At 50.0% G+C, this 18,407-nt stretch overlaps 3 protein-coding genes across 5 annotated transcripts; all 3 read right to left on the bottom strand.

Moving 5' to 3' along the window:
* Nucleotides 1-1,312: 1,312 nt before the first annotated feature.
* LOC147255126 (uncharacterized) lies at nt 1,313-9,111 on the bottom strand. Of its 2 annotated transcripts, none has more exons than XM_086216837.1 (8): nt 8,308-8,701; nt 7,333-7,431; nt 6,964-7,141; nt 6,630-6,700; nt 5,985-6,107; nt 5,247-5,526; nt 4,118-4,863; nt 1,313-3,990 (listed from the first exon to the last, which is right to left on the bottom strand). In XM_086216837.1, the coding sequence occupies exons 2-8, from the start codon at nt 7,408-7,410 to the stop codon at nt 3,724-3,726; spliced, it is 1,743 nt and encodes a 580-aa protein (XP_086072963.1). In that variant the 5' UTR covers nt 7,411-7,431; nt 8,308-8,701; the 3' UTR covers nt 1,313-3,723. The 2 variants fall into 2 exon arrangements, with proteins under 2 accessions (XP_086072963.1, XP_086072962.1); XM_086216836.1 differs by lacking the exon at nt 8,308-8,701 and adding an exon at nt 8,763-9,111 and having other exon boundaries at nt 1,314-3,990.
* Nucleotides 9,112-9,197: 86 nt separating this feature from the next.
* Nucleotides 9,198-13,458, bottom strand: LOC147255125 (uncharacterized). Of its 2 annotated transcripts, XM_086216835.1 has the most exons (5): nt 13,232-13,351; nt 12,050-12,176; nt 11,841-11,958; nt 11,481-11,564; nt 9,198-11,105 (listed from the first exon to the last, which is right to left on the bottom strand). In XM_086216835.1, exons 3-5 carry the CDS (start codon nt 11,923-11,925, stop codon nt 9,616-9,618), a joined length of 1,659 nt encoding a protein of 552 aa, XP_086072961.1. In that variant the 5' UTR covers nt 11,926-11,958; nt 12,050-12,176; nt 13,232-13,351; the 3' UTR covers nt 9,198-9,615. The 2 variants fall into 2 exon arrangements, with proteins under 2 accessions (XP_086072961.1, XP_086072960.1); XM_086216834.1 differs by having other exon boundaries at nt 9,203-11,105; nt 11,841-12,180; nt 13,232-13,458.
* Nucleotides 13,459-13,567: 109 nt separating this feature from the next.
* On the bottom strand, nt 13,568-18,086 carry LOC147255124 (uncharacterized). Its single transcript, XM_086216826.1, has 4 exons — nt 17,382-18,086; nt 16,261-16,592; nt 15,900-15,969; nt 13,568-15,810 (listed from the first exon to the last, which is right to left on the bottom strand). Exons 1-4 carry the CDS (start codon nt 17,782-17,784, stop codon nt 14,189-14,191), a joined length of 2,427 nt encoding a protein of 808 aa, XP_086072952.1. The 5' UTR covers nt 17,785-18,086; the 3' UTR covers nt 13,568-14,188.
* Nucleotides 18,087-18,407: the final 321 nt, after the last annotated feature.

The raw sequence follows: 18,407 nt of genomic DNA, 5'->3' as shown, positions 1-18,407 counted from the left end.
TGAGGATCGATGCTGGAAAGAACGATCAGAGCAGCGCTCCATATTTCCATGAGGGCACAGCCTGTCCTGAACACCCAGTGACTAACCAGCGGTGTCATTGGCATCACTGTCCGGTCAGCTGGAGATAAACCAATTAGAGGGAGAAAGAAAACAAGAGGCGGAATGATCAATACATCTAATAGGCTGCATGGAGAGTGTGTGTGTGTGTGTGTGAGTGTGAGGACCCCAGAATGCTGCGGCTGCTGCTGCAGGAGGTTGTTTATTTTAACCCAGGCTCCTCCTGAAGATCACTTGGAGATTTCAACCAAATTTGGAAGCAGAATTTCGGGTTTATTTCAGTCACACTAGCACTGAAGCTAGCAGCTAATATGCCAACGCCTGGAACGACACGCCAGGTGACCGGAGGCGCAAGAAGCGCCGGCATATTCAACATCAACACCCATCTTCATTTTCCTACGAGGAAATCTGCCCCCCCCCCCCCCATGTGAGGCTTCAAAGTTTTGACAACTGACAAAACCCTTTTACTTTGAAATCTGAAGTGTTTTACATTCTGTTTTTAGAAACTAAAATCTTCTTTTTCAAATAAAGGCCCATCCAGGAAAAACAGGCACTACGCAAAATCCATTTAAAAGTATTTCTGTACGACATAAAAACCAAATGACACACATTCAAAAAGTGACAGGATCAACCAATCACCTTCTAAACTCGATCAGAGTTCTTTACAAGTCCAAGAAAGAGAAACGGCTCTCATGTGAAGACCTGAACACATCGCTGCCATCTCTCTTTCTAAGGGGGGGGGCTGTTGTCCCCCCCCCCCCACTTCCTCCTGAACCATCCTCAACTGTAATCTGGAGATTACAAGCAGCGTGACCTACTGCAGACAGACAGCCTGAAGCCAACAAACAAACAAATGTGCACACTGACATCACGTGTGGGAAGCAGGCGGGCGGGCGCGCGCGCACGCACACACACACACACACACACACACACACACACACACACACACACACACACACACACACACACACACACACACACACACACACACACAAGCAACAAATTGAAAAGCTGCAGTGAGTGAATTACTGGTTTCTATTCCAGTAACATTCCCTGAGGCAGACTGGGCAGTTTCCTCAACACAGATTAAAACCCCGATGATTCGGCTGGCGAGCTCCGCCTCTAGAGATGGACGACAACTTCATGCAAATGAAACCCTTGTTGTTGTATCTTTGAAGCTGTGTGGGTGAACGAGTGAAGACGGCACTTCCAGAGAGCTGAAACACAGAAAACAACCAGGGCAAGAAAACACAACCAGCAGAGAACAATGACAATGAACTCCATGTATTGAGGTCAGTCTCCACGCATCAGACTGCCACCTACTGGCCAAACCACACCATCGCGTGACTGAGTTTGTGTCTGCGAGCGCGGACTCCTCCGGTCACTCTGGCTGCTTGTTCAGGGAATGTGGAGGCCGTCTGAGACGGTGTTGCAGTGACTTACTGCATTTTTGCTGTTGCCCAGCAACCTGTAGCACCACACCCGCACTCACCTTCCCCCCAGGTCACCAGAAGTGGAGCCAACGGTTCCTACAGCACCACAAACGCACTTTCACACTCATTTTGATTTTCCTCATCAGAGGTGCAGATGTAGAAGCAAGGACAACAACCTGGGGGACACACCTGGAAGTACTGTACTGCATTTCTATGGTAGTACACATCCAAATATTACATTCTGCAGTTTTAAGAACAGTTTATAACCTCAAGGTACAGACAAGCAGTGTTGATATCAAAGAAACTCATATGATTGACGCATCATGTGACTCTTGCCTTCATATTTACATACATTTGGATCTGATACTGCATATAGAAACGGCCTCTAGTGGACCGGGACCCTGGGGGGTCTGACCCTGGCCTCCAGCACCAGCATCAGGAGTCTGGCAGGTCTCTGATCCGGATCTGACCTGTAACTCCTGGTGGCAGCTGGTTTACTACTGTGGTTGCTGCTGCCCCCGTCCTCTGTCTCTCTCTCTACTTGTCTTTGTCCTTCTATCTTGTTCACGTCCCCGTCCTCTCCTCTCCATCTCTGTCCTGTTCTCTGTCTCTTTCCCAGCAGACGTCTATCCCCCCAAGCCTGGATCTGCCCCACCTTCCTAACCGTTGAGGGAAGGTTGGGTGTAGACTGCTTGGAGGAGCGGGACGCTGAACCTGCTCTAAGGGTCAACCCATCAGCGCTGCTGTGCTTCGGTGCAGGATGCAGTCCTGAATTCTGTGGACGCTGCTGGCTGACAGAAGAGCAGTGCTGGAGAATCCTGGGTTCCACGGGTCGAAAGCTAAGAGCTCCGAGTCGATACATTTAAAATGTTGGTGTTTATCAGTGTCACAGTTACAAAACGGAGATATAATAAATCACATCTACTCGGCAAGAGAAGTTACGCGTGGAACTTCAAGGACATCAGTTCTTTTAATACAAACAAGGCAACTGTGTTTCCAAAAGCTCGCTGTGCGACTCTTTGACTTCCCCTGTTGGCCGGACAGAAATCCTCAACTTGGTTTAAACATTAAAACAAAAACGTCTCAGAACCTAAACAGCGTTGTCTACAAATTCTGAAAAAAAAGAAGGAGCTACATGTGATACAACCAGCAGAACATCGTCGTTTTCCAGTCTTTGTGGTCACAGTCGTGTCGTTCTGACAGCTGTTAAATACTCTGTTTTGACTTTGGCAGATAAACTCTTCTCACAGCCTTTTGGCACAAATGATTTTCTAGTAAAATTGCGGTCTTGTGTGCAACGAACATTGATTTCGAAACTCTGCTGAGCCTCATTGTGACGTCTGCAAGAGGCACATGATGGAAGGAGCACAGCAGCAGCTTCATTTCATATAAAAGGACAGAAGACAGTCTGTAGAAGTCTGTATCTCGTCCCGCTGCCTCCAGAGGGAAAACTGGTCGAGGGCACATAACCATTAGAGGTGCAGTGGCACGCATCCACGCTAGCTGCCCTTCACTGTTTCCTAGCAGCACGTGAAGCGTCAGTGTTTCAGGTCACTGTCACGCCAACCCAAAGTGTATTATTAGTGTTTTGGATTTCGAGCTCTTATAAAAATCACAAAGATGTTTTTCACTGCTGTGTTACATATTTGTGTCCCCAGAACGGCTAATATTTAGCTTGAAGCTAACGGTGCAGAAGAACCATGAACAAGTAAAAACAGCAAAAATGGTCCAAAAAGATTCATTTCAAGTGTTACTGGCTGTGACACTGCGTCATCAGCACGAGGGTCTGACGCCGACCTCCCACTCTCAAGCAGCACCTCCAGGGAACAGAAGACTCGGCTCTGCCACGAGCTGTTTGTGGCTCATAAGAGACGTTGCAAACTGCTGTTGTGAGCCTTCAGCCACCGTTAGCTTCAAGCTGAATGTATGTAGCTGGCTCTTTCTGCATTCTGAAGTCACAGGAAGTGATGCAGGAGGGAAAAGAGTCCTGAGGAACTCAATGCATCGATTCAAAAGTCCTTGAAAGGTAGAAACGCGTTTTCTGGGTGAGGAATTAGTTTGAAGGTCAGTCATTTAAATTCAACATTACGCTGTCACCTGGGTGCTTGTAGCTTAGCAGTTCAACTTCACAACCCCGGCGAGCCCAGGCTGGCCTTTCAATGACTAGTTTACTGCAGACGAGCTGCCGCTAGCCCCTCTGCCACCAGGGCAGACGTCTACTCACAGGTCCACCTCAGATGTAGAAACACTTGTGGTCCTTCAGGTTCCTCAGGTAGGAGAAGCTCTTCCCACACTTGTCACACATGAACTGTTTCTCCCCAGTGTGGATCTGCTGATGGGCTTTCAGGCTGTTGCCCTGGTTGAAGCTGCGCCCGCACGTGTCGCAGCTGAACGGTTTCTCTCCTGTGTGGATACGTTGATGTCTGTTCAGGTTGCCCGTGTTGCTGAAACATTTCCCGCATGTGTCACAGCTGAACGGTTTCTCTCCTGTGTGGACCACCTTCAGTGGAGTCACAAAGAAGTGACGCAGGAGACAAAAACATCTTTGTGAGCTCAAGACTCCTCTTAGTGAGTACTTAAAAGGATCATGAATCCCTTTGAGAAAAGAAAAGTGAGCACCAACCTACCTGATGGGATTTAAGGCTGCTGTGCTGTGTAAACATGCGACCACAGATGTCGCAGGAGAAGGGCCTCTCCCCGCTGTGCGTCTTCAGGTGAATCTTTAAGTAACTGGACGACTTGAAACTCTTCCCACAGATCCCGCAGCTGTGCGGTCTGTCCACCGTGTGCTGCTGCTGGTGCGAGCGCAGGTCGGTGATGGAGCTGAGCCGGCAGCCGCAGAGGACACACATACATGGAATATTTGCAGCGTGTGTCTGGAGGTGTTTGCGTAGCGAGTCGACGCAGGCCACACTGGTTCCGCATGCCACGCAGGCCAGCGAATTCTCGCCTGAGTGAGAGGACTTCTGGTGCATTTTCAAGGCACTCTTCTGGATGAAACACTTGCCGCAGGTCTCGCAGCTGAAGGGACGCTCGCCGGTGTGGATCCTCTGATGGCCTTTCAGAGTGTCGGCCTGATTGAAGTTTTTGCCACAAGTCTCACACCTGAACGGCTTTTCCCCTGTGTGAATGCGCAGGTGGCGCTGCAGGTTTCCTTGTATTGTAAAGCTTTTGTTGCAGTACTGGCAGTTGAAGGCCCGCTCTCCCGTGTGGACCATCTGGTGCATTTTCAGGCCATGAGCTCGATAGAAGCTCTTACCGCACTGATCACAGCGGAATGGCCGGACCTCGGCGTGGAGACGCTGGTGGTTCCTCAGCAGCTGCTTCAAGGTGAAACCCTTCCCACAAACATCACAAGTGTGTGGTCTCTCACCTGAGTACCAGAACCAGAAAAAATGTACGTCAGAATATGTGTTTGTTTACGTTAATGCAGAATTAAAGAAGCTAAGCAGCTTCCATCTCTGTATTTGTTGAGGAATTTCTTCAGTTGAGGCAGCGTTTCTGGGCCTCAGGGTCCAGTCTAAACAAGTGCACCTGCTCAGGCAAATGCAGTATTGCTTGGAGACTTTATTTCAGGGCTGCGGATTTGTGGGATTAATAGAATAAACTTTATTTGTGTAGCACCTTTCTTACATAATTGCAGCTCAAAGTGATTTAGCTTTGAAGCACATGGAGTCAATCGCCACGAACGACAAAGCGAACTAACAGCTGACACGTGAAGCGTTGCCTCGGTTGAAGAGAAAGCTGAACACTGGCCTGTATGAAGCAGCATGTGAGCGTTGAGGCTCCGCTGGAATGAGAACCCTCGGCCACACTGGGAGCAGTGGAAGGGTTTCTCTGAGTTGGCTCCGTGGACGGCCTGGTGGGCTTTGAGCTGCAGCAGCTTGCTGAAGGTTTTCCTGCAGTGTTTGCAGCTCAGAGGCTGCTGGGTCACGCTCTCCTTCGTCGCTCGGCCTCGGGACGGCTTGGCTTTTACCAGACGTTTGGGTCTGCTGGTGAATCCAGGGTCACCGTCATCTGGGTCTTCAGGCTCCAGCTGACAGAAAAGTCATACACAGAAATGGACTCATGATTGGTAAATGGACGCATTTCTACCTTAGCGGAACTCAAAGCTCTTTACAGTGTCGTCTCATTCACCCGTTCACACACACACTCACACACTGATGGTGGAGGCTGCCATGCAAGGCGCCAACCTACTCATCAGGAGCAATTATGGGTTCAGTATCTTGCTCAAGGACACGTCGACATGGTCACCGCGGTCGAGGATTGAACCAGCGACCCTTTGGTTGCTAGACGGCCACTCTACCCCTGAGCCATGCTGCCCACAGACCTTCCTGCAATAGTGGACTGGCTCGATGGACTCAAGATGAAGATGAAGATGAGTGTTTCACATTCAAGGAAGAGAGTGAGATGTGTGAGTGGATTTCACTTCCTTGTACACCTTCAACTCTACTGCTGATACTAAAAGTGCAAAACATAATAAACGAGACCAACTTGGAAGTCCGGGTCGTCGTCGTCCGGGCCTGCGTCCTCTCTGTACTGGCCAGAATCAGAGGAGGCCTGGTCCGCTGACGCCTCCAGTCCTTCCTCCTTTATTGTCATTGGTTGGACGCTGTCCTGAGGGACCGGAGAACCAGGAGACATTGATGGTTTAGGAGGAGAACGTGTTCTTCTGTGCTCATCCGTGACGGTGACAGCCCTCCATATCATGAACGTACATCAACACCATCTGACTGCCGACCTCATTCCAATAAGACACACATGACACCACAGCCTTCAACGCCAGAGTTCCCATCAGGAATCTGACCTGCGACCGTTTCTGTCACACTGGCGTCCTGATGCAGTTTGACTGCTGGCAACTCAACATAGACGCTACCACCCACGCCTCTCGTCCCACTAAGATCGCTCCACATGTCTGATCCGACTCACACTCGGATCTCACTCAGGTAGCTCAGACACAGTTTACACGGCAGGAATCAGCTGATCTCCTAAGACCCGCCCCCTCCAGTACTGACAGAACCAACTGAATCTTTTCAAAGCGAACGAGTGTTGAATCATATTGAAAACAGATGCCGCCAGCGTAGGAAACCTCCCGACCTGGACCCGAACTGTGAGCTCAGACCTGGTGACCATGTTTACCTCGTAGGCTCGACCTTTCCACAGGTGAATGATGGGGGATCGCTTGACTCCAGCATCGCCACCAGCCACGACTGCAAAGACACAGAGAGTTCATTAGAGGCAGGGTTCGTCAAGGGAGGCTCAGACGAGAGGGACGGGCAACGAGAGTCTCCCAGTCGCCATCCCTTCATTCACTTTGTTCATTTAAAGTCAAGATTCAAAGACTGACAGGCTCGCAGGAGGCCTTCCACTCAAACACTGACATTCAGAAACATCCAAAAATTGAAACTCAGCAGAACCAAAGACAATAAAACCTGTGAAGAAAATCAGTAAAGTTGAAGGATGAACTCCTCACCAGCTCTGCGACTCTTCCTCCCCGAGTGCTGAGCGGACGGGTTGCTCTCTCCGTCTGCCCCGTTGGACGCCGTCCTCCTGTCCTCCGTCCGTCTGCTCTCCAGCACCAGCTTGAGCTCTGTCTCCGCCACCTCCAGTCGCCGCCGCAGCTCCTCCATCTCCGCCTCTCCTTGAGTCACCTACTCAACCCAGACGTCATGACTTAAATATGAAGATGCGCTGAATATCAGACAGTTTTCACGACTTCCATCTGTTGCATGCATGTGGTTCCATTTATTGCAGTAACAACATCCTGCTGTCATAAGTTCATGTCGTGGTTATTTTAACGTCACAACTTCTTTCACACACAAACAGCAGCAAAGTGACGCACTTCCAGCCGCAGCAGAGAGGAACATTCGTGGAAAAGCTGGCAAATCTTCTCCGCAGCTTCACGGGCCAGGGTTGTCATGGCGACGCTGAGCTGGATCACCTGATGGCAGCAACACAGTTTAACTCACTCTTGTTAACTGTTAACTCGTCAGTATTTAGACATTCGAGAAACACTGATGGCGGCAGGAACGCGTCAAAGGATAATGAGAAGCAGCAGAGTGAGGAGAGTCGCCGCTCCGGCAGTGACTTCACTTTAATAAATCCAGGGTTTAGTCGCCACGTCGCCTTCCTTTGGAATCACGTGACGCATTTTTACCATCCACAACAAGCCAGGCTGAATCAAACTGAAACATCACCGTACTTCTAGAATTTATACTTTTAAAAGAACACGAGGGAAGGTCTCTTATTCACTCTCCTCCTCCCCCCGGACGCCAGCTGACCGCTAGTTAGCTTAGCACAATGAATGGCAGTGGATAGGCAGGTTAGCATACCTGCCTGCAAGTTCAGCTTCCTACAGCCTTAAGTTCCTCCTCAGTGTATCCTGGTTCTAACAGACGTAAAGCAGAACACTGACCCGTCTAGAGGTACTTCAAGGCTACCACTACTTGTAGTAGTTGTAGTTTTTCTAGTTGTCAGCAAATGTTTTGTTGGGCTAAGTTGTGTATCTGCTCCTCACACAACAACGTGTCACAATGTTGCATCTTTATTTCATAACAAATGTTCTACACCAGCTGGGTTCTGTTAATGCAGGCAAAGAAAGTTCTGGAGAAAAGTATATTTACTTTTAAAGTCACGATGCTACGCAGCTCATCGACCAGCGTTCACTGTGCTAAGCTAACTAGCTGCTCTCTCAGGTTAGCTATCTGGCTCTCAGGTAATTGCCCCAAAAGTTGCTGTGTTCCTTTTAAGTTGTCAGATCTTTGCTCCCACAGCAGCTACAGCTAACTAGCTAAGCACAGTTAGCCAACCAACTAACCAGTTCAAGGCTGCTCGGACCAGGTTACTGACACCGAGGAAATGATGAAATATAAGAACGAAGAGAAAACTCTGTCAGTCTTTGGAACCGCCGAGTTTATAACAACAGCAACAACTGTAGCTGCATCCTCTGTAGACCTACAACACCTAGATTAGCTTCGGCTGCCATCCAACTTAAAATGGCGACCACAGATGGACCCTTGCCGGTTTCGGACAGCACCTCGACAACTACATGTTTGAATGACTATATTTTATCAGGGTTCTACATTCCACCGGTTGTTCCTGGCGTGGAAGGTAGCGGCGGGGAGCTAACGTAGTTAGCTAGCTCTTCTACTACTACTCTTCTATGATCAGCTGGTTGTCTTGACGCCACATGAGGAACAACAACAACACCGCCGCTAAGACAGGACGTCAACAAAAGCACCGTCCACACCGACGCGTCATCGCTGGCCGTACCGTCTCCTCCGCGGACCCCTGCGCGTCTTCGGAACCGGAGCCACAGACGGTTTTGCTCATCTCCCGCACGGACGCGCTGACCATCGCCTCCAAAATGGCGCCAACGCGCGCCTCCAGATCCGACATCCTGGAAATCAACTCAGTGGCTCTCTGTCGCTGAGTTGGGTTCAAACTTGGTGACCAGAACAAATAATCTTTGATGGTGCGATACTGGTAACCAGGAGAAAACTCCTGCCGCTTGGAAACCGGATGTTGTGTTCTTCTCAGTTCATGTAGTCCTTCAAAATAAAAGCACACATTTAACCTGAGCGCTCGGTGCCAACACTCACAGGCTGCATGTGCTGGGAAATTGTATCATTCTTTTACTTGCCGACCCCCCCCCCCCCCCCCCCCCCCCCCAGGAATTTATCTACAAAGAATTACACAAATGCAACCTGCTTTTCATCTGTTTGTCAAATTATCAATAAATGAAAAGGACTGTAGTTTTAAATAATCTGAGTGATGTCACAATCTGTGTTCACGCTGATATCACAATTTTAAGAATTTCAGACCTTGTTTATTATCATACGTGTGCAGAAAATGCAAAAACCTCAGACTGGAGTATCACAAAATCAGAAAACGTCATTATTTAAGTGTCAAACTTCGACTCCCATGATGCAGTTCAGGCTCCTGTTAGAAATAAAATCACATTTATTTCAGGCAGAATAAGAAGGAAACCCCACCCGACAGTTTCAGCTTAGCTGCTTGTTTTGACATCACTTCCCGTTCCAACCTTAAATATCCACTAGATTCCAGGGCCGAGTTAGTTTTCACTCACGTAACAAGTCAAATGTCTCGGAGCGCCACCATCGTCTCAGGTAGAAAACACGACGAGCGTGTCTGCTGACATCTTCTGGTATTTCTCTCTGCAGTTGTGTCTCTTCAGCAGCCTTGAATCTGAAAACCCGAGTCCACACACGGCGCAGGTGAACGGCCTCTCCCCTGTGTGAACCTGCGTGTGCAGCCTCGCTTGTCCCAGCTGCCTGAACTTGGCACCACAAACTTCACATTCGTAGGGTTTCTCCCCAGTGTGGATCCGCAGGTGCCGCCGGTAGTTTGTGTACATCCTGAAGGCCTTTCCACACTGCTCACATTTGTGTGGTTTCTCTCCAGTGTGCTGCAGTTTGTGGGACTTGAGAGCCTGAAGGATGATGAATCTCTTCCCGCACACGTCGCAGCCAAACGGCCGTTCTCCAGAGTGGACGCGCTGGTGATACACGAAGGTGGCCTTGTAGCGGAAAGACTTCCCGCAGGTGTCACAGGTAAACGGCATCTGACCAGTGTGAGCTTGCTCATGCTTCTTCAGCGCCGCCGCCGAGTCAAAGCCCCTGTGACACGTCTTGCAGCTGAACGGCGTCACTTCCACTGTTGTTCTGTCCAGTCGGCAGATAACTCTGCGGCTCCCTTGAGCTCCGTTTCGTTTCCTGATGACCCGCCGTTCTCCTGCTGGGTCTGCGTCCGCGTCACCGTGAGCGACTTTCTGGTGGTTCTGCAGTTGGCAGTTGTAGAGAAAAGTCTTTCCGCACAAGTCACACATGAAGGTCTTGGAAGCGCCGTGAAGAAGCATGTGAGCCTTCAGCTTGTTCTGGACGAAGCTCATTCCACAGATCTTGCATCTAAACGGTCTCTCTCCCGTGTGAATGCGCATGTGCCTCTTCAGGTTCTGCTGGAGGGTGAAACCGGCGCCACACGTCTCACAGGTGAAGGTTTTCCCGCTATGGACCGCCTGGTGCGTCATCAGCGACCTCCTCTTTATGAAGGCTTTGTTACACACACTGCATTTGAAGGGATATTCACCTGTGTGAATGCTTTTATGGCAGCGCAGCGTTAACGCGTACCTGAAGCTCTCGCCACACTCATTGCACTTGTGTGGTTTCTCGCCACTGTGCACCACCTGATGCGCCCGCAGGCAGGCTTTGGTTTTGAAGGCCTTCCCACAGGCGGAGCACATGAACGGCCTCTCGCTGTTGTGAACCACCTGGTGACTCTTGAGAAGCATCGCCGTTCTGAACGTCTTCTCGCAGTGCGAACACTTGAACGTTGCCATCTTCTTCTCCTCGTGGCGCAGCAGGTGGCGCTCGAGCGTCGCCGGGTTCCTGAATTTTCGGTGGCACTGGCTGCAGGCGGCGGGCTCGCTGTGAGTGTTCATGTGCTTCTTCAGGTGAAGCTGCCGGTTGAAGCTCTTGTCACAGACTTCACACACAAAGACAGACGCTTTCTTCTTGACTCCGGTGTCCTGCGGCTTCTGTCCGTCAGCGTTTTGTGGCACTGAGGCTTGAGTTGTGGAGTCGTGCTTGGCGATGTCTGGAGAGAAGCGGAGAAAACTACCATGACCACAGGAATCCAGCGTGACAGAAACACGGTGACATGTTAATCATTCACGAAATGAACTGAATGAAGGATAGGAGGAGCGAACCGCTGCCGTTGGTGCTCCAGCCGATTCTAGAGGCTAAATGCTTTTGTCGCTGACAACACACTTTTGAAGTTGATGCCATTTGTCACGAAGACAATTGCGTTCTTGCCTGTTGGTGCTTCTCCCGACCAAACAACAACTTTTAAGTTTTTCCTGGTTCTTAGCTAGCATATGGAACACAAGGGGGTGAGGTGTGCCGCCCCCCCCCCCCCCCAGCCAAATGTGCTCTGTCTCTTCCAGATGTTGTTGGCCAAAGTTTGTCCTGCCTTTTTTTGCGGGGATCCTCCCTCGTCTGGTGGCCCGGGGAGACTCTGGTCCAGGGGTCGCCTCCACCGTTGCCTCGTCGACACCTGAACACAACCGGGAGAGACAAGAGGAACTCAGACAACTACAGATCATCAGGGGTGGTGTGGTTCGGCTCTAGATGAAGCCTCTTAGATTGAGTGTGATTGTTTGTGAGCAGGTGTGGTCAGAGACTCCACCCTCACACCTCGAAATGTTCAGCTGTGTGGTGCTGGAATATATTCCTTGACGTCGCTTCCTGCGTGCATTCATTTATCGAACTTCAAAGTAAGTTTAACCACGAGGCTTCTGTTCATGCTCCAGGTGTGTCAGCAGAGACGCACCAGCATCAGGCCTGCTCGTCACTCCTGTAGCAGCCAGTGATTCGGTGTCCCCCGGCGTCCGTTCGTCCGCTTTTCTCACCAACATCCCTGATGGCTTCAAGCTGAAGATCACGTTGGTCTGCTCAAACAGCACCGGGCACCCGTTCAGGACATTTTCTCTCCACAAACAGGCATTTTCACAACTCTCAGACACAGTTTTTAACTCGCACCCCAGTTCTGCCACTTTAGCTTTGAGAGTTTGGTTTTCACGCTGCACGGCGGAGAGGAGCTGGACGAAGATGGCGTTGATCTTCCGGGTGGCCTCGCGAGCCAGCAGAGCCACAATGCTGTCAGAGTCTGGCTGTGAAGGTTAAAGTACGACAGGTGAGAGAGACGCGGTTGCTAGTTAACACCCCCCCCCCCACACACACACACACACACTAGAGGAGAAAACAAGCTTATGATAACAAGGACGCACAACAACAACACTTCCACCTTGACTGAGTTTTTGGAAATGTTTGTACAGACACTTAACTGAAGACAAGCAGGAAGTGATGTCATCAGAGCCGAAGCTCAAGCATTGATTTAACGGTCAAACTGAACAATGATGATCATTTCTGAATGCACACTGGACCGTGTGCATGATTACTTGATCCTGATGTTCTGGGAATGCTGGTGAGCTCCAGGAACGGTGGATTTATTTGTCTTCAGTTACAGAAACACGCGGTTGTGGAGTCAAGGAGTAAAAACACACTTTCAGGCAAATTATGGAAAACAAATTTATGTGATACATTTTTTTGACTGAATATTTTTGGGCCGGGTTTCTACAATGAAAAAGTCCATGACTTGAATTCAAATGCCAAAGTTAGCGTCCCTCTGCACATCCGGGTCACAAAAGACCTGGCAGCAGCCGTCAGGTTGAATTCCTGCCTGAGAGACTAAATGCTGGGTTTCAAATGCCGCCTCACGAACATCTGATGCGCGGAGGTCTTTGCTTCTGGCCATGAAGTCGTTTTCCAACTCCACGTCACTAGATGGCGGTGGTCAGCACAAACCTCTTTAGCGAGCTTAGCTAACATTTAGCGGACGTCACTCGAACTGAGGCTGAGAAAAGTTCACTACTCAGAACCTCTGATACGAGCCAACAGCAGCAGCTGAAAACAGAACAGAACAACAAACTGATATTAATCTTCTCAGGCTTTTGTTTCATCCTCGCAACTTAAGCTAGCAAACATTACGTCTTGCCGAGCCGCCATCTTTGTTTCCCCTGAAGACTCGACTTGAGTTCGCGTCCGATCTCCCTGCTGTAGCATCTGTGGCGTGTAATAAACTGTCATCACTATCTCTCTCTCTCTCTCACACACACACACACACACACACACACACACACACACACACAACCCTGGACTCACCTTCCCGCCGACACTCTGTTCCTGCGTGACGTTTTCTTCTTTAGAACGACCGATGATCGCGAGCGCGGCTCTGATCGCAGCCTCCACGATGGACTCGGACTCGGAGTGAAACACGGCCCCGTCGGACATCTTCCTGCCTCACAAACTCACCTGCTGGACTCCACAACTGAGCCGCGACAAGAGCAGCGGATAAGTTCTCCTGGAGGAAACCCCGTCCAATCACAGCACACCCGGAAACGGAAATAGAAGAACAGCGGTTCAGCCGGGTTTCAAAATCAAACTCCACACGTGGTTTTGTTTGCATATTTTCTTTAATGTCAATAATGAACTAAAGAGTCTACACACACTACATTGTACACCAGAATGCACGTCAGCTCCGTCATGTTCTAATTTCTATTATTACTCTGAAGAACAAAACTTCATGATGAAATAATTAAATTAACCAAAAAGACAGATTCACTCTAAAACAACTTTGAAAGTCTAAAAATAAAAAATAAAATTACATCATTTTGCCGAATCAAACTGCATGAGAAACAAAGAAAACACAAATATCGTGAAACCTTTCGGGAGACGCCGTTCTCCAGAAGATTTCATCTTTAGAACGTTTCTGACTTCGCAGGCAGACCTTTGGGATTCTTCAGTGGTAACAATTTCCTGAAAGAAGGTAAACAACTATTGATTTCCGCATCTTGATTCTAAATCCTAATTAAATCGCGAAGCCGCTTTTTCCCAGCTGAATACGAGAGTAAGTGCTGCTCACTGGTGTTTCACCTCCAAACTTCACATTTTAATGCACAACTCTTGTACATGTGCATAGCTGCTGCCGCCCCCTCCTGGCTGAACAGTTGCTACTGCAACCTAACTGAGCTGTACGTCGAGCTGATGGCAGGTAACATGATGGAGCTGGCTTTTCATCCCAATTTGGGACTCACACACACAGAGTCTCTGGTTCATTCTTTAGCTGATGGTGCTGGTGGACGACACACACACCTGTGAGCCGTCACAACTGTGCTTCTTGACCTGCCTGGAGTCCGAGAAGCCCCGCCCACACTGCTGACAGGAATAGAGCTTCTGGCCGGTGTGGACCTGCAGGTGAGACTTGAGCTGGTTGGACTGATGGAACTTCTTGTGACAGTACACACACTCAAAGGGTTTCTCGCCCGTGTGGATGCGCAGGTGCCGGTAGAAGTTCCCGTCGGTTCGGAAGGCCTTACCGCACTGATCGCATTTGTAGGGTTTCTCACCGGTGTGGATCCGCTCGTGCTGCTTGAGGCTTCCGGCGTGGAAAAATCCCTTCCCACATACATCGCACACAAAGGGCTTCTCACCGGAGTGGCTCCTCTGGTGATAGCGGAAAGAGTACTTGTTGTGGAAGGACTTCCCACAGATGCCGCAGTGGAACTCCTTGTGCTCGCTGTGGCCTTTTTCGTGCAGCCGCAGGGAGCACGCTGCGCTGAAACTACTCAGACAGATTTTACAACTGTACGGTTTAACCAACAGCTTGTTCCTCTGTCTGGGCTGGAAGAGCTTCGGATTGCCGTCTCCCTCTGTGTTTCTGTCGGCGTGGACGCACTTCTGGTGTATCTGCAGCCTGCAGTTGAAGAGGAAGGTCTTCCCGCACAGGTCGCACATGAAGGGCTTCCTGGCGCCGTGGATGAGCATGTGGGACTTCAGTTTGTTGTTATCGGAGAAGCTCTTCCCACATTCCTGGCAGGTGAAAGGCTTCTCCCCGGTGTGGATGCGGATGTGTCTCTTGAGGTTGTTGTTCAAGCTAAACCTGGCGCCACATATGTGGCATGTGAAGGGTTTCTCCCCCGTGTGGACGACGCTGTGTCTCTTCAGCGCTGTGCCCGTCCGGTATGACTTGTTGCACAAGCTGCAGATGAACGGCGTGATGCCGGTGTGTTTCCTCTTGTGCACGGTCAGCGAGTGGGCATATTTGAAGCTTTCCTCACACACAGGGCATTTGTATTTTCTGGCGTTTGTGTGAACCATCTGATGGAAACGAAGAGTGTCTTTACTCTTGAACTCCTTCCCGCACGTGGCGCAGCTGAAGGGTCTCTCCTCCGAGTGGACGACCATGTGACACCTCATCTGCACGCTGGTCTTACACACCTTCTCACAAAGCTGGCACTTCAACAACTGCTTCACTTTCTCATGACGCACCAGGTGGTTTTCCAGGGACTGCTCTATTCGGAATGTTTTCCCGCACTGGTCACAGGCGAACGGCTTGGGTTGTTTGGTGGGCTGGTGGCGCTTCAGGTGATTCTGTAGCGACTCCTCCTTCCGGTATGAGCGTTTGCACCGAGGGCAGGGGAAGGGCAGGGGTGCTTTACTGGTCTCGTGTCGCAGGAGGTGATTCTCCAAGGACTTCTTCTCCAGGAAACACCTGCCGCACTGGTCACAAGGAAAAGGCTTCTTGTGGATCTTCATGTGGTTCGTCAGTGTTCCTTTCCAATGAAAACCGGCGCCACACTCCACGCAAAAGAACCTCTTCACCGTCCGCAAATCCTTCCTCCTCAGCCGGCGTCCCTCCTCTTCACCCGACTCAATCTCTTCTGCGCTTTTAACCGGGGAAGCTGAGAGGGGAGAAAGTGTATGAATTGAGTGGTTTAATCATAAGAAACAAAAGAGGACGTCTGTTCCTGGTCCGACGTCTGACTCGCACCTTCTCTGACTTTAGGCGTTGCTCTCCTGGTTCTCCTCGACCTCCTGGAGGGAGTTTCTTCCACAGATTCCTGTAACACAGGAGGAGGAACTTTATTTAAGTATTCAGAAGTTGGGTGTGACGTTTCCTGAAGTGGAACGATGTGATAGAAATACAGTCCTTGTACCAGTTTTGCCTCAATCTTCAAACTAATCTTTATTGACAACCGTCAATTGTTCAGAGCCTGATGATGACGATTCATCTGTACATCAGCAGCTGGAACTGAAGAATCCAACTCAAACAGACGGCTCCAGCTTTGACACACAAGATTCTGCTGCTTTCAAGCGTAAAATAAACTAAAGTCAGTTCAGAAAAACAGAACCTTTTTCTGAGCGCCCACAGCACTGGAGTCTGGACTGGGAACGTCCTGCGGCGTGGAGCCTGGCAAGGCTGCAGGTTGCAGGACGAGCTGCGACGTTCCAGTCGCCTCAGAGACGGCTGCGGGTGACTGAGCGACGAGCTTGCTGGCCGCCACCAACGTCACAGTGGGGGCGGAGCTGCCTTGGCTGACAAACACCATTGGAGCTACGGCGGACTGAGTCACGGAGGCGGCAGCGGAGTCCGAGCCAGGGACCTCGGCGCTTCCTGGCTGGGGAGAAACGTCTGGAGTGGATTCCTGGGCCACGGGTTTCAGCGAAGTGTCATCGGCAGAGGCTGACAGATGGAGAAACAACGTCACAACCACGAAACGCTGGCCACAGTGATGTCATGGGTCTGCCACAACAACAGGAAGCATTTCAACCAGGCAGGACAGAGAAACACAACAACACCAGCAGATATCCGTGTCTCCGTATCGGTGCGATGAACTCGCCCGTCTCTCCCGTGGCGACGACGTGAGCGTTTGTGTAGCCAAAACACAATAAAACATTAAATCAACAATGTTTACGTGTAACTGTGGAGATCGTTCCACCTTATGTTGTACGAATGTGACTGAGTGGCGCTGTTTGATTTGGTGAAAATCAAGCTACGATCACTGTTGTGTTCAACAATGATATTTACGACACAAATGTTAGCACGGGTTTGATTATCAAGACCAACGCATAAATTCCTGATATTTGTGAGAGGAGCGTTTATCAATAATGTACAAACTAAAAAAAGCACAGTAAACACAAAAACAACTGGAGTGTGGGAATAATAGCTGTATATTAGTACACACAAAATACTAATGGAGTTTTTCTTTTACATGTATGACTGCAGAAGCTGGCCACGATTAATCAACCAGTACCATTATCATCTTTTTTTGATAGGAAATCAATATCAGAGTCAAGAACAGGAGATATGTGACATTAAGCGAAACTGTTTGAAAAACCACGGAGTAAAGTATCGGTATATCGAATATCGGCATAAAATCCGATATCGATTATCTTTGTCATATTTATTAAGGATCAAATCTGTGGACTGATCCTGTGGCCATGAAGTGATTCACAGTTGGATCCCGCTCACCTGATCCGTCACGCGGCTGGACGTGGCCCGGGTCGGCCTGGGTCTTATCCCCGCCGCCATCACTGATGCTCCGGAGCTCCTTCTCCAGCAGCTCCATGTCTCTGCCCAGCTGACCCACTCTGGCCTCCAGCTCCTGCTCCAGCTGGCTGGCCTTCCTCTGCAGCACGTCCTCCAGCTGCTCCACCTTGGCCCTCAGAGCCTCGTTCTCCTCGCACAGGTCGGCGAACACCCGGTGGATCTGGACCACCAGGCGCTGCTCAATCTCCCGGATCTCACCGAGCTTCGTCTCGTCCCACTCCGTATTTGGCGCCTCCGTCGCCCAGACGTTCCTGAAAACGGACACGGTCGCCCGGATGGCGACTTCCACCATTGACGCCAGTTCGGCGCCTCGCCTCACCTCCATGTTCCTTCAGTCAAACTGCGTCAAAAGCATCGGATCGCGGAGTGTTTGTGCGCAGACAGGGACTCGACCAGCGTCAGTTGGAGAGGCTCTGCAAGCCCGTCTTCCGCATTGACATTCCGTTCACCGTGTCACGGAAAAGACACCGAATAACTACAGATCATGCTGGGGGAGATGTATCAACAATGTGAAATGACTCCAACTTCCGGTCCGTGACGTGGGCGAGGTCAACTCTCCCGCTACTCCTTTGTGTCGTGAGCGTGGTTGCCAGATCTCGCGAGAACTTGTAGCTAAAAGGCTTTGGTCTGGAACAGGATTTCGTCCTTTATATATATGTATTTTTTACTGTTATATATTTGAACTATTAGTGTTCGGATCGCGCGAGAGCCTTTGACTCTCCCGCCTGAGCCAGACGGAGGAAAGCATCTCGCTGCTAAATTATCTCTGGTCAGGGCGGCCTTGTGCACCACTGAAAAGATTCCGCACATCCGCTTCCGGTGGCTCCTTCTCAGGTTTTCAGGAATTCAGAAAACCTATTTTGAATGATAATGACACGCGCTTAGCCTGACTTCGATTTAAAGCTAAAACGCGCTTTTGTGAGACATTTTAGATTTAGATTTAGTGGG

Source organism: Aulostomus chinensis, chromosome 10 (genome assembly GCF_037954235.1).
Source record: "Aulostomus chinensis isolate RoL2024-O1b breed Wild chromosome 10, RoL_Achi_v1.0, whole genome shotgun sequence".
Lineage (NCBI taxonomy): Eukaryota > Metazoa > Chordata > Actinopteri > Syngnathiformes > Aulostomidae > Aulostomus > Aulostomus chinensis.
This window is presented reverse-complemented; position numbering and strand designations above follow the sequence as displayed.